Source organism: Enoplosus armatus, chromosome 6 (assembly GCF_043641665.1).
Source record: "Enoplosus armatus isolate fEnoArm2 chromosome 6, fEnoArm2.hap1, whole genome shotgun sequence".
NCBI lineage: Eukaryota > Metazoa > Chordata > Actinopteri > Centrarchiformes > Enoplosidae > Enoplosus > Enoplosus armatus.
The window spans coordinates 6,869,465-6,882,418 of record NC_092185.1 but is presented as its reverse complement, the minus strand read 5'-3'; the positions used below and the strand labels follow the sequence as shown (position 1 = coordinate 6,882,418).

Here is a 12,954-nt window from a genome sequence, read left to right as displayed (position 1 = left end):
GGATAATATCCAACAAAGGAAAAGCAGAAAAAAAAAGTTCAATGATTTTCCCAACTAGCATATTCATTTTTGACCCAAAATTCATATCTGCCATTCGTCCTCACATTTGTGTAATAAAAACACATGTACAAATAAGACATAAAGTGACTATGTAAGTATTAAAAGATAGCATTTCACAGAAAAGAGCTGTGCAATCTCATTCACCATAATGAATTGTCTTAAACATTTATAACTGTGAAATTTACAGTCTCTTGTTCACAGATCCCTCAAGCCTCGCTCAGTTAATAGATTCTGATGTGTCCTTCCTTAAAGGAATCTTAAAGCTAGTGAGTTTTTGGCCAAACAGCTGGCTTAGGAGGTGGTTCTGGGACTCTGCTGTCCGGTAGGAATGGCTCTCCATTGACCTAACCCCCATCTTTGGCCTAGATTTGTTCAAAGAATTGTTCATAGGAACTGACGACACTTTAGAAATAGGGGGATGCAAAGGCCGCCCCAGAGGTCCCTTTTTGGCTTTGTAATCCCCATTCAGAGGAGTCACTATTTCAGCTTTCTTTTGCGTACAGCTATCAAGCAAGCTTCTTTTTGACTGCAAACCCAAGTTTGAAGTCTTGCACTTGGAAACGATTTTGTTGCTAACGGCGTCGTCCCGTACCGAGGACAGCACAGGGTAGTCGTTGGGTCCATCTGACTTTCTTTGCAGAGAGGGAAGTGCACACTTGCTGGGGCGAAATTTCTTTTTGGCCCTCGAGTCAACACCAAAGTTCTCTTGTGTGGCTGGAGAGGAAACCCTTTGCAGGCTGTGGGGGGATTTCGTGTCTTTCCTCTTCTTCTGTGGTCTAACAGATTCTTTGTCCTCGTTGAGGGAAGCCTTGGAGTGGAGGACTGCTGTGAACTCCGTAGCCTTTGTGCTGCTAGTTGTAGAGCTGCTTTTAGTGTTGTCAGTTGTTTTGGCTGGGGTAACTTTGTCTTTCATCTGACTGCTACCTTCCTGCTCAGCACCGTGAGATACAGTCGGCTGTTTGCTGTCATTATCGGAAGCTTTCGACATGTGATACCACTGCTCATCATCCCCCTGATGGTCCATCACATCAGCAGCTAATTCATGCTTTGCTAACTCAGGTGTCTTTGAAATTATTTGATTTTCTCTTAAGCTGACAAAAGAGTCCTCACTAGGTGGAAGTGAATCTGTTTTTTCTTCAGTCTCAGCGGTGTCACTCTCAGCAAAGCCTTCCTTAGTTTTAAAAATCTCCTCCCCCGCACTACTACTCTCTTTAGACACTGACCATGACGTTGTCTCTGCTCTAATGCAGACTGACTCATCCTCCTCTTTCACATCACATGGTTCACTAATTGATTTTCCATTACTCTCTTTATCAAGAATAGGTGAGGTGGTTGGGTCAATTTCCTCTTTCTTGGGTGTAGCAGACTCTGAAGAGCCCATATGAATACATTTCTCCAGCTCTACAAGTAGTTCAGAGTACTCCTCAGCAATGTCCTCAGTCTTCACATTTGTATTGTTTGTGTCACTGTGGTATTCATTTGCGATGGTCTGTGTGGAGTCTTCTGCTGTGGACACGGAGGGTTTTGAAGACTGTGTTTCAGAGTTTTGATTTAAGTGCAGTGAGCTGACGCTGGCGATGCCGCTGTCTGAGCTATTTTCTTGCAGGCTGTCAGAGAGAATTCTCCTCTTCTTACTCGCAGGCGAATCACATTCATCTTCTTTGGCCGCAGATGCTTTGACAGGTCTGAGAACACCTCGGAATTTGAAGATTTTGTTCCCCCCTGACAGGTGCTTTTCCATGTGACGATCAAACTGTTCCTTCTTAGAGAAGGTATAGTTACAGGTGCTGCAGATGAAGGACTTTTTAATCACATGCATGACATCAGCACAGAGCTCACAGGTGTATAGCGTGGTGTGTTTCGAATCCAGCTCATCCACCTCCTCATGCGCTCTCTTCAGGTGGCCTTTAAGTTCTTGGGCCTCCTGATAAGAGACGGGGCATTTGTGACACAGGAAAATCTTTTCCAAATTGTGAACCACTAAATGCCTCTGGAGTTTGAATGGTTTGGGGAATTGTTTCCCACAGTGGTGGCAGTCTCTTGATGGGTCTTTGCAGTTGGGATGCATCTCTACACTTTTAGGAGTCTCTGTTTTATGGAGGACCTCAAGTGGGGTTAATGTGCTCTGCTTCCCACCTGGTCCACCGCTGCTTTTAGATTTGTGAACTTTTGGCTCAGCCCCCTCAGAGGTCTTACCCTCTCCCACGATGCTGTCTGCAGCAACAACTTTCTCCTGTTCTTTAGTGGCTTTGCTGGACTCTCTGTTGGCTTTGCTGGGGCGGTGCTGCATGATGGACGTTATAAAGTTCTTCACAGCTGTCTCCTGCATGAAGCAGCCTGGAATACCTAACATGGAGCCTTGAGTCTGACCCCTTCGGGCGAACTGAGTGGCATGCTCTCGTAAATGTTCGTTGTACATCCACACGTCTGATATCTCCTTCAAGCACATTCCACAGGTCCAGATACCTGTCTTGTTCTTGGCATGTTTCTCCCTCAGATGGTCTCTCAGTTGCTCCCTGGAGCTGAACTTTCGCTGGACACACATGTAGCAGGTTGGAGGCGGAGAGGGGTTGTGGGAGAGTTTGTGAAAGTTCAGCTCGCCGAGGGTAAGGAACCAAGTGAAACACACTTTGCACTTGTACTGCTTATCTTTGACCTTTATTCCACCATCTTGCCGTTTCCTGCCTCGCCGCTCCGTTACTTTCTTGGCCTTTTCATCATCTCTGTTCTCCACTTTCACAGTTGCAATAGGAGGAGCCACTGAGATATCTTTATTAGAGTCAAAGAACTGAATCTCAGGAAGCTGAAAAGTGGTGTTGATGTTTTGGATGTCAATGCTGTGGAAGGTTTGGACGCTTTCTGTGACACATGGCTCTACAGTGTACGGGGCGGAGGGCAGGGGCAAAGGGCAGGGTGCAGTTGGCACTTCTGCTTTACACGTGCTGGGGTCAGAGGTCACCGTTGAGCCTGTATCAAAGCCACTGAAGTCACTGGATCCACTCCATTCAATTGAAGATTTATCAATGGTGCTCTCGAGTGGATTCAAGAGGTTGTTACCAAGTTCTTTAATATTCTCATGAACATCCGGCTGATCACTTTGTTTAACATCTGACAATGGCTTGGCATCAGTATTTAATGTGCTGTTGTGGCACATATTCAACATGATGGCATCATCAATAGAAATGGTCTCATATTTACAGCGGTTAGTCTGATTGTCAGCAAATGTCTCTGCTTGGTTTTCCATGTACTGATCTTTATTTTGCCTGAAGGTTTCTGAATTAGCGTAGTCCTGAGTCACATCTGAATCAGCTGATAGCTTCTGTCTTTTGTTTCTTTTGCTGTACACCCTCGGGCACTTTTTCCTTTTTGCCTCCTCATCTCTGGGGAACAGCTGTGAGAATGTGGTGTCGTCGTCGAGTAAGGCCTTCAGATCTGGACTCATGCCGGGAGGACTGAGAGGGGAAGAATTCAAACAGGAGAGAGGATGTACCTCGTCTGAAGGGCAGCTGTTTTTCTCACATTTTATCTCGACTGCCACTTTTCTGAGAATCTCTTGGGCAAGGCTCTCTTCTGATCCTTTCAGTTCACACATCTCTTCCACAGCAGACAGAGTCTTTCTGGAATCATCACATTCTCTGGTTATATCCTTATCTACAGATATAACACTTTCCACATTATTATCTGTACATACTTCCCCATTTGCCACCTCTGTCATGCTTGTACATTTCATTTCTTCCGTACCAGTGATTTGATTCAGCTCCACAGTTTCATTAAGTATACATGTCTCTTTTGTTGGAGATTGCGGTGTATTGTCGAAGTCGGAGTTGGAAGTAACAGCGTGAGGGAATTTCTCTGTTCCAGTAACAGTTCTATCATTGATTTTCACCTGGTCCATGGGAGATTTGCGGTGCTCTTGTAGTCCACTGCTCTTGAATTCAGGAGTTATAGCTTGAAGTATGTCTGTTTTTAATATATTCAGAAGCTCATCAGAGAAAGCGTCGGGCTTTGTGTTTACCTCACTGTTTTTGGTCTTTCTAGTTTTGTTGTTCTTCTTTGCTTTTGTTGGCAGCAGAGGATTTTGATGGCCTATTTTATCCACTGCCACTGCACTTGTCTCAGTTTCCATTTCCTCCAAGACTGACTCAGTCTCTGCTGCGATAGATATGAAAGTGCTAGTTGTCTCATGCAGCCCATCTATTTTTGTTGGGTAACTGGTCTGTGAATCATCTTTATGTTCTTTCTCTGTAGTTTGCGATGCTTCATAAATAAGCGTAGTCCCCTGATGGCTTGATGTTGTGCTCTGCGGGCCAATGTGTTTTTCAGTTCTGACCAAATGTTTCATGGCCTTGTGTCTCTTTAACCCTGGCACAGTCCTGAAACACATTAAGCAGATTTCACAGAGCACTTTCCCCTGTTGAGCACTGTTGTTCTGTGTCTTTTTGTGTGTTGTTTCTCTGTGTACTTGGTGCGTTGTTGAACACTGGCCAGTCTCTATTGTTGGTTGCTTCTCTGATGGGTCTGGTGGACGAGGCATTTGTTCATTTTCACAGATGATGAGTGGCTTAGGAGTGGGCGGACCATCTGAAATGTCTTTTCTGATAAGTGCGCTGTCTTCAGTAGGAGCCTCGTGAGAATCTAAATTCTCTGATTCAACCTTTCTCAGCAGGTCAGCATGAATGTGCTCAACAGGTCCAACTGGATCATTGCAAATCTCCAAGTCTGTCTTTACATTACCGGCTGAGGAATCTTTGCTTTTGATTTCAGGTGGGAGACCCAAAGAAAAACATGTGAATTTCATACTCTGTGGGAGGACCAGTGGTTCATCGGATAAATTCAGTTTAGCTGCAGAGTTCAGTGACACCTCTGTGACGGTGTCTGTTTTGTTAAAAATCAGTGCAGGGTTAACGCTCAGGTCACATGGTCCACAATCATCACTGGGACTCTGCTTGATGTCTGGAATCTCTTCAGGTTTACTGGCTGGTGAAATTGGTATGTAGTCATATTGATTCAGTTGTGGAGGTTCATCTGAGATGCTGTTGTAGTTGAGAGGGCTGAGCTTGAAATCATACATTGGATCTCTCTTTTCAAGGCCATTTGATACTTCTGGTGGTTCTGCTGAGCTGGTCACTGGATGTGGAGAGGGAATGGTGGTTTCAGAGCTGGGGATTTTACACTCTGTGATTCCCAAGTCCAGGGGAGGTGGGCTTATCAAAGAATACTCCATCTTGGCTGTTGTGTTCAGTTGTTTCTCGCAGTTTAAAGCCTCTTTGACAATGCTGTCTTCTTCTTTGTTTAAAGGGGATGTCATATTTTGAATTGAGCCTTGGTTACCAGACATATTATTACATTTGCTTTGTGACTGACATGAATCCTTCTCTATGTCCCATTTCTGCATGGATGTGGGATGAGAGGTTGATAACAGAGGACTGATTGGTGGGGCAGTGTGTAGAAAAAGACAGTGACTTTCTTCCACCTCTTCTCTGCATGGCGAGTTTTGGTGACTGGCCATGAAATCAATAGGAAGTTGTTCTTTGATGTCCTGAACATTTAAAATCTCTTCTTGTTTCTGAATGCTCTCAAAGGCAAGACCTGAATCAGGTTTTAATGAATCATTCACTGGAGTAACTTTGCCTGAATCACTGTCAATGATGCCACCAGACTGTGAAAGAATCAGCTGATTACTTTGTCCCTCTGTGGACTGGGTGTCTTGGAAGGGTGAGAAGTGACTTGTGCTCTCTACATTGGTTTCCACCAGTATTGGACTGCAGGGCTTGTCTGTGGTTACTATCTCCACTGACATATCAGTTGTTGGACTTGCATTGTAAGTCTTTGCAGGGCTGCAGGTTTTAGAGGGAGATAGTCCAATCAAATGATCCTGTTCTGTTGTTTCAACAGTTATTTCCTCGATTACACTGTCTAAGCACTGCACTTTCAATTCACCAGCATGCGATGAACTACTGTCTTCAGGATTATCATGGCTAACAGTGGATTGTTCTTTGAGTGCTGTTTTAATCACATCCTGAATTTTCTCATCAATGCCCAGACTGGTGGCAGGTAGAACTGGTGATAAAGGATGGCTAACAGATTGACCAGTGATTCCCTTCACTGCCTCTGCTTCCTCACAGCCGCCTGTGGTTGAATATTCTGGACCGTCACCACTGCTTTTAAATAACTGATTCCCATTGTCTGCTGCATTGCTGTTCCCGACGGACTCCTCAACAGCACGTGGATCATGTGTCACCACACTTGAGCAGTGAGCAGACTCAATCATATTACTATTCCCAGTGATATCCTCCTCTGATGTGACTTTAGTCTCAGCCTTGCTATCATTGTTTTCTGTGGGCTCACTTGGCTGTGATGAAATTGGCTGGTTTCCATCGACTGTGGGGTCAGTGCTGTTAGAGAGAGATGACTGTGACTCATTCAAAATGAATTCAATATCATCCTTCCCCTCATTGATATTTGGAGGTGATAATATATTCTCCTTCCCAGTAATTGCTTCCTTTTCACTGTGATCTTCTCTCTCAACTGCATCAGTTGCCTGACATTCAATTTCTCGATGTTGTTGACTCGTGAGAGAGGTGACATTCGGCTCCTTGTGTTCTGTTATAATGGATTCCTTTTTGAATATAGAGTCTGAAATCACCTCCAGGCTTTTCATGAGGTTTTCTGTATATCTCTTCTGTTCTAAAATATCTTCCTTTGTTTCTACAGGAGTCTCTTTTTTAGCATTTCTCTCATCTAATGTCTGGTCATGGTGGAGCTGTGGGTGGTCAGTATGTGAGGCTGTGGTGATCAAATTTGGTGCATCATCTTCTTTTTCAGTAAAATGTTCAAGTGTCCCTGGCTCATTGTGAATTGGAGTGTGGGGGCTGTGGTGGCCACCCATTAGCTCAAACTGGAAAGGACTGGCCCATGGTTCAGTGAAAGGCTCTGAGGGTATATTGGTCACTGGTACATCTAAGGTTTGGACAGGGCACCTCATATCCAGACCAGTGCTTCCACTCTGTGACTCATCACCCAAACGTAAAGGTGAAAATTTGCTCATTTGCAGTTGCTTGGGGACATCCTGAACTAGTAAGGTTGGGCTTTCCATCTTAGTTGTCTGCAGCTGGTTTTCAAGCTCATTCACTATTCTTTTTATCTCTAGCTCATCCTCTGATACGCAGCTGTTGAGATTTGTACTGTAGTCAATTATTTTTTCTGGCAGAGACAAAGGAACGTGATTGTAATCGGGTTTCTTTTCATTTGATTTCTCAGAGTTGCCTTTGTACTGTGCTATCTCTTCTGGTAGCACAGGGCTAACTATAAGGTTCCAGTCTCTTTGTTCCAGAAAGGGAGAGAAGGATGACACAAACTCTTCCTTTTTATCAGCTGTGTTTTCATGGAAACCCTCTTTCTGAATCGGCATATCTGAGTAAAGGCCGCCGTCGAATCCTGTGAGGTCCCCGAACATTGACGAGGTGTCAAATGAAAGGGGGGATTTCATGAGCCCCTGTTCCTGTTCCAGGGGGTAGGGCATGAGGTGGAGCGTATCCTTTTGTATCAACGGGCCTTCGCCTTCAGTTGGAGATAGGCATACCTCATCCATCAAAGAGGTGCAGAGAGACGCAGGCTTGTGTGTGTCGAGGTCATTGACTAAAGTGATAGCCTTTTTCACTATGCAGACACTGTCACTCTGTTTTTCAAATGTGGTACTGCCTGATAGCTCTGGCTGTGTGGCTTGGGGCCCCTCTCTTCTTTTGCCCTTTGTGTTTCTGTCAATACTGAAATCCGTTTCTTTGTTGATGATGGGACAGTGTGAATCAAACTGTAGTGGCTTGTTATCTGTGCTGCAGCACTGTGTTTGTTCTTCTTTGGGGCACAGATTGTCTGTTCTCTGTAGGCTCTTTCTGTCCGAACTGACTGTGGTGCCAGTTTCTTTTCTGTGAGACACCAGCTTCTCTCTTGATTTTGTATGAGAACTTCTGCTTTTTTCACAGTTGTTGATGGAGTCTTTTGTTTTTTGTGAGGATGACACTGGATCAGCAACTTCTGGATGTGAGGGATACTTCTTTGGATCCTCTGTACTGTCTTTGTTATCAGAAAGAATGGTTTTGTCAGTATTGTACTTCTTGACAGATTTAGTGAATGTCAGCGCTAGTGTGCTGGACTCTTTGCATAACTTCTGCGGGGAGGACCTTTCATAGGTTTTCTGCTCTGGAGACTCTTTCTTTTTGATGTCTGTCTTTTTCTCACAGTCTGAGTCAGTGCGGTCAGTGCTTTTGGGGCTGTTGATACTATCGCTTGAAACACTCACAGATGTGCTGAGTTCACTACTTGTGGATGACCTGCTACCCCTCCTCCTGAGTCTCTGGTGAGAACCATGTTTCTCAGGCGAGAGAGAAACCTCCTCGCTTTTTTTCACCTCAAAACACTCCTTTGACTCATGTCTCCATGCAGCCTGGTCCCTCTCACTCCTTGCTCGCCATTTGCACTCTTTAGTGTATGTGTATTTACACCGACTGCTTTGATTCAGCCGGCCTTGGCTTGCTATCTTTACAGGCTCACATTCATCATCTGAGTCAGAGACATAGTCGTATTCTCCAAATGCAGGGTTCTGTACAGTGGGAGTCAGTCTCTCCATCACTAGGGAAAACTGGAGGTTTTTGGTACCTTTAACATGGAGCTTATGGAGCTTATTTTTCTGTTGAACTATTTTGTGAATAAGTTCTTTGCTCCAGGTACCCCCTCCAGTGCTTTTCCTCTTGCTCTCTTTCACTGCAGTTCTTGACGTTGGAGATGTGGAGGCATGTGAGGGTGTTGACCCTCGAAGTGCAGAGCTGTCCTGAAAGCTTTTAACACCACAACGCTCAGAAAACTTGCTGGATAAGAGAAACCTTTGTGTACTTGTGTTTTCGTCCTCACTCTTGCACAGTTTTCTTGCCTCTTTCACTTTTCTGTCGTGTTCCCTTGTCTTCTCCCTCGAGGCAATTCTTGAATTTTTCTGAGAGACTTCTTTTTTTATGTTAATTTTCTCATCTTGTTCCAAATTCAGAGATATTTTCTCAGGTTTGCTTTCTGTGTACTGTTTATCTGTCTCAGGGCTCTCTTCATCAGAGTCATAAAAATATTTTCCCTGTGTGAAAGACCTGTCATCATCCGCTGCTTGTTTATTTTTGCTCTCAAAGACCAGGGATTCTTTAGTTTTCAGACATTGTTTGTTTGATGTTGCTTTGACAGTGGTGAGGTCATCATCAGCAAATGCATCGATAAAGCTACTGTCTATCTCTGCATTGTCTGACTGATATCCCAGTCCATTCAAGGCTTCTGTGATTAGGCTGTCTAATTTGGCATCCTCCATTTCAAGCTCAGGGAGAGGGACAGGGAGGTTACCAGGACCAGAAAACAAGTTGAGTTTCATTGGATCATCCTTATTGTCTCCTTTTGTTTCACTGTCAGATATCAGTTCTCCATTTTTATTGAGGCCCAACAGAGATAGGTGAAGGTCAGATGGGCACCTTGACATTGAAACATTTAAGACAGATGACACTGCTTTTGCTGGTTCTGCATGAAACTTCCTGCTGTCCTCCATCTTTGATATGTCTTTGAGGTCATTCTGTGCAAACGTATGCTGAGCACAGTATTGCTTATGGCCTAGAAAAGAAGCCAGGTTGTTGAAATTCTGATCACACTGCTTGCATGTCAGAAGCACATCTAACTGGTCAAGATTTGCTGCGGCTAATGAGGTTGCTAACAGCTGATGTGCAGAGTATGGCGGAGGAGGCTGGTGATGTTCCACCCCAAAACTGTCCATGTAACCTTTGTTTCCATCCATAGTAGTCTTTGGATGTGTGCTGTTTTGCAGGTAGCTCATCATGTCATCTTTGGCTCTGTCTGGTGCATAAGGAAGGTTTCGTGGAGCATCAGAATGAAACTGGTGAGAGCTCAGGTGATCTGAGGGTAACTGTGTTTTGGCTTGGGGCTGGTGATAAAATGGATGAGGGGGTGCTGACTTTGACATTTGACTGTCCTCTGAGCTGATGTTAACAGGACTGGTGGATGCTGGGGAGAGGGAAGAGCAGGTACTACTAGATGCAGGGTTATGAACTGGTGATGGCAAAGGAGATTCATAAGGTGACACCATCATAAGTCCCATAGGTGGGACCTGTAATGGAGGATAGCTATAGTTTCTCGATGATGCTGCTGGAAGAGACTGGTTGAGTCCAAAATATACCGCCTTATTTTTGGATTCACATACTTGTGCGTGGCTCATCTCTACTTTAAAAGTTGAGACTGTATTACTGCTATGTTTTACAGTCTCCTGTCTTTGGTTTGAAAACCCATCACTAGTTCTGCTATTCTGAAATGAGCTGGGGTTTTTCAAGGAGCTATGTTTATGTGATTTACTGTCATCCTGCCAGTCGGAGGGGGAAACCATGTATGCCAATTTTTGATTGCTTATTTGCCTAGATAACTCGATTCTGTTTTGGTTCGGCATGGCAGAGGTCGGCCGAATCTGCTGCCAGGACATTCTGCTATTTTTGGATGAATTTGGCCTTTGGTCAAGTGCTGGTTGGTTCTGAAACTGAAACTTGTCATTCATATCAGCATACTGAATTGTATTTTGATCAGCTAGTGAATATGTCTTATTAGGCCCCTCCCACGAGTGTGGTAACCTATTTAGAACCTTATTACTTATGTTTTTATCAAAGGGCATTGCGCCTGTGTGGATGTTACTGACTGGAGGGTTGTTAAAGGTTTTGCTGGGAAAGTGCATTTGCGAGCCTGGACCTTGTGAAATATTTCTTGCATGGTGCACACTCCCTTGAATGAGTGTTCTTTGGTTGGCAGCTGTGTCTTTTGGGTGACAGTTCCTCTTACTCCCCGAGGTGATGGCTGCATCTCTACTGTCTGCCTGTCCAATAGTGTCTGTGCTCTCAGGCAGGGCAGTCTTCCCCTGCTCTGACTGCTGTGAGCTGGAGCCAGAGCTGTCACTGCTGGTTGAGTCCTCACTCAGATTCCTAGGACACTGGATGGAGGATGTTATCCCTTGAATAAACTGTGACTGTGGGGGTTGAGGATAAGATCCTCTGTCCTCCGGCTGCTGTTCATTACTGAACTGAGTGCTGTTCTGAGCAATGTTTTGCCCTTCCCCAGGCGTAAAGGAAAAAGAGTTGTGGGTCACATGAACAGAACCTAGGGAGGAGTCTGTAAAGTCTTGGGATTGAGGGTTCTGTTCACAGGGAAAAGAGTCAGAGGTTGATTCTTCCAGAAAATTATATCCATATTGAAATGGACCAGGCACAAAGGCACTTGCCTTATTTGCTTCTGTAAGGGCAGTGGATTTTTGTGATGAAACCCCATAGTTAGCACCATTAAAAGTCCTTTCAGGAGACTGCCATGCATTAGAGCCACTCAGCTGAAAGTCAGCCAGGATCAGCTGGTTGCCATGCTGTGTGCTGTTGGTCTCCATTGAGGGAGGCTGCTGCTGCTGCTGTGACAGGGGTGGATGTTGGTGGGATGACATTCCACTTGAGGAACCCAGTGCCTGTGAGGTATAGCTTGGGGAGGTAAGGTTAGAGGAGGCCTCCTGGAAGCAGCGGCTATAGTTGAGCTCTTCTTGCTGTAGTTCGGCCTCTCTCTCTGGTATACTGGGAACGTGGAATCTGTAGCTGCCCGAGACTGGGCCACGACTGGTCTCCAACTTCTTGGGTGGCGAAACCTTCTGCTGTGGGTAGGCAATACCAATGTTGGGGTTGGAGCGTGGATTTGTAATGCTAAGTCTGTACAGCTGCTGCGGGTTGCCACGCTCTGTCTTTCCTGACCGCTTCCCCTTCTCTCGGCTGCGGCCCTTTCCACTTGGGGACTGGGGGCTGCCTTTGCCACTTGACCAAGTCCTGTCAGTGGCAAATTTTGATCGGTTCTGCAGTGACCTGAAGTCAATCTTCCCTGTCTGCTGTGGCCGTATGACAGCCTCACGCTGCTGAGGACAGTCCCTTTCTTTCTCTAGTTTTTCAACTTTGGCCCCTCTGCTGCCGGCTCTGGCCTCAGTGCCTGTGCTTGAAAAGTGCTCTGAAGACTCCTTTGTGGTTTTGTCACTCTGCTGTTCCAGCGCCGTCCCCTCATCCTGCAGTTTGGATTCAGCGTCCAGCTCTTTGACAGCATGCATTCGCTGAGTCTCTCCTGCCATGGTGCACAATGCGTGCTGTGAAGGCCTGGTCCTCAGAAGTGTTATCTGGGAGACAGGGGCATCGTCTTCTGGATAGTATGAATCAGTAAACGTCCAGTGGCAGGAACTGCAGGGACAGGGCTGCTCGCTGCAGGCTCATTTCTTCACTTTCATTGTGAACCGCTGATCTGGCACCAGAGCAAAGCAGACCTGGAAGGAAAAAGAGAATAGAGAGGATCAGATGACAAGCTTGTACTGTTTAATTTAAGAAAATCATGTAAGTGATTATATTATGTGCTTTTTCAAATAAAGTCTGACAACGCTATTCCAGCATACAAGCAAAGCATTAAACGCAGTTCATAAAATAATTACCTATCTTTAAAATAAGCAAAAAACATCTTTAGTCCAGGTATTAGTATGGAAAATAGAAACTTCTACGTGAAACAAATAACGTTAGTAAAAGGTATTTTCAGAAGATACATTCTTGAATATACAATTCCAACATCCACTTCACACTCATGCGAGATTAAGTGCAATTACAATATTCTTAGTTTCTGCCAGCAGAGAGCACTATTGCAGCATTTCACAGTGGTGCCATCATTGCACAAAGAACCAGTGTAATCAATAGGGAATTTCAAAATACTGCCAAACTCATACTCTGAGTCTTGGAGATACAACTAACACTTAAATGCTTTATTCCTGACAACAATAAAAATACAGTTCAAACTAGTAAATAGATTTTC

General features: G+C 44.8%; 2 protein-coding genes across 2 annotated transcripts; both read right to left on the bottom strand.

Annotated features, from left to right (window-relative positions):
* Positions 1–277: 277 nt before the first annotated feature.
* LOC139286239 (zinc finger protein 469-like) lies at positions 278–3,502 on the bottom strand. Its single transcript, XM_070906980.1, has one exon. The coding sequence runs from the start codon at positions 3,500–3,502 to the stop codon at positions 278–280; it is 3,225 nt and encodes a 1,074-aa protein (XP_070763081.1).
* A 914-nt stretch (positions 3,503–4,416) lies between these two features.
* On the bottom strand, positions 4,417–12,232 carry znf469 (zinc finger protein 469). The gene is made up of 2 exons (XM_070906979.1): positions 6,946–12,232; positions 4,417–4,433 (listed from the first exon to the last, which is right to left on the bottom strand). Exons 1-2 carry the CDS (start codon positions 12,230–12,232, stop codon positions 4,417–4,419), a joined length of 5,304 nt encoding a protein of 1,767 aa, XP_070763080.1.
* Between the last annotated feature and the right edge of the window lie 722 nt (positions 12,233–12,954).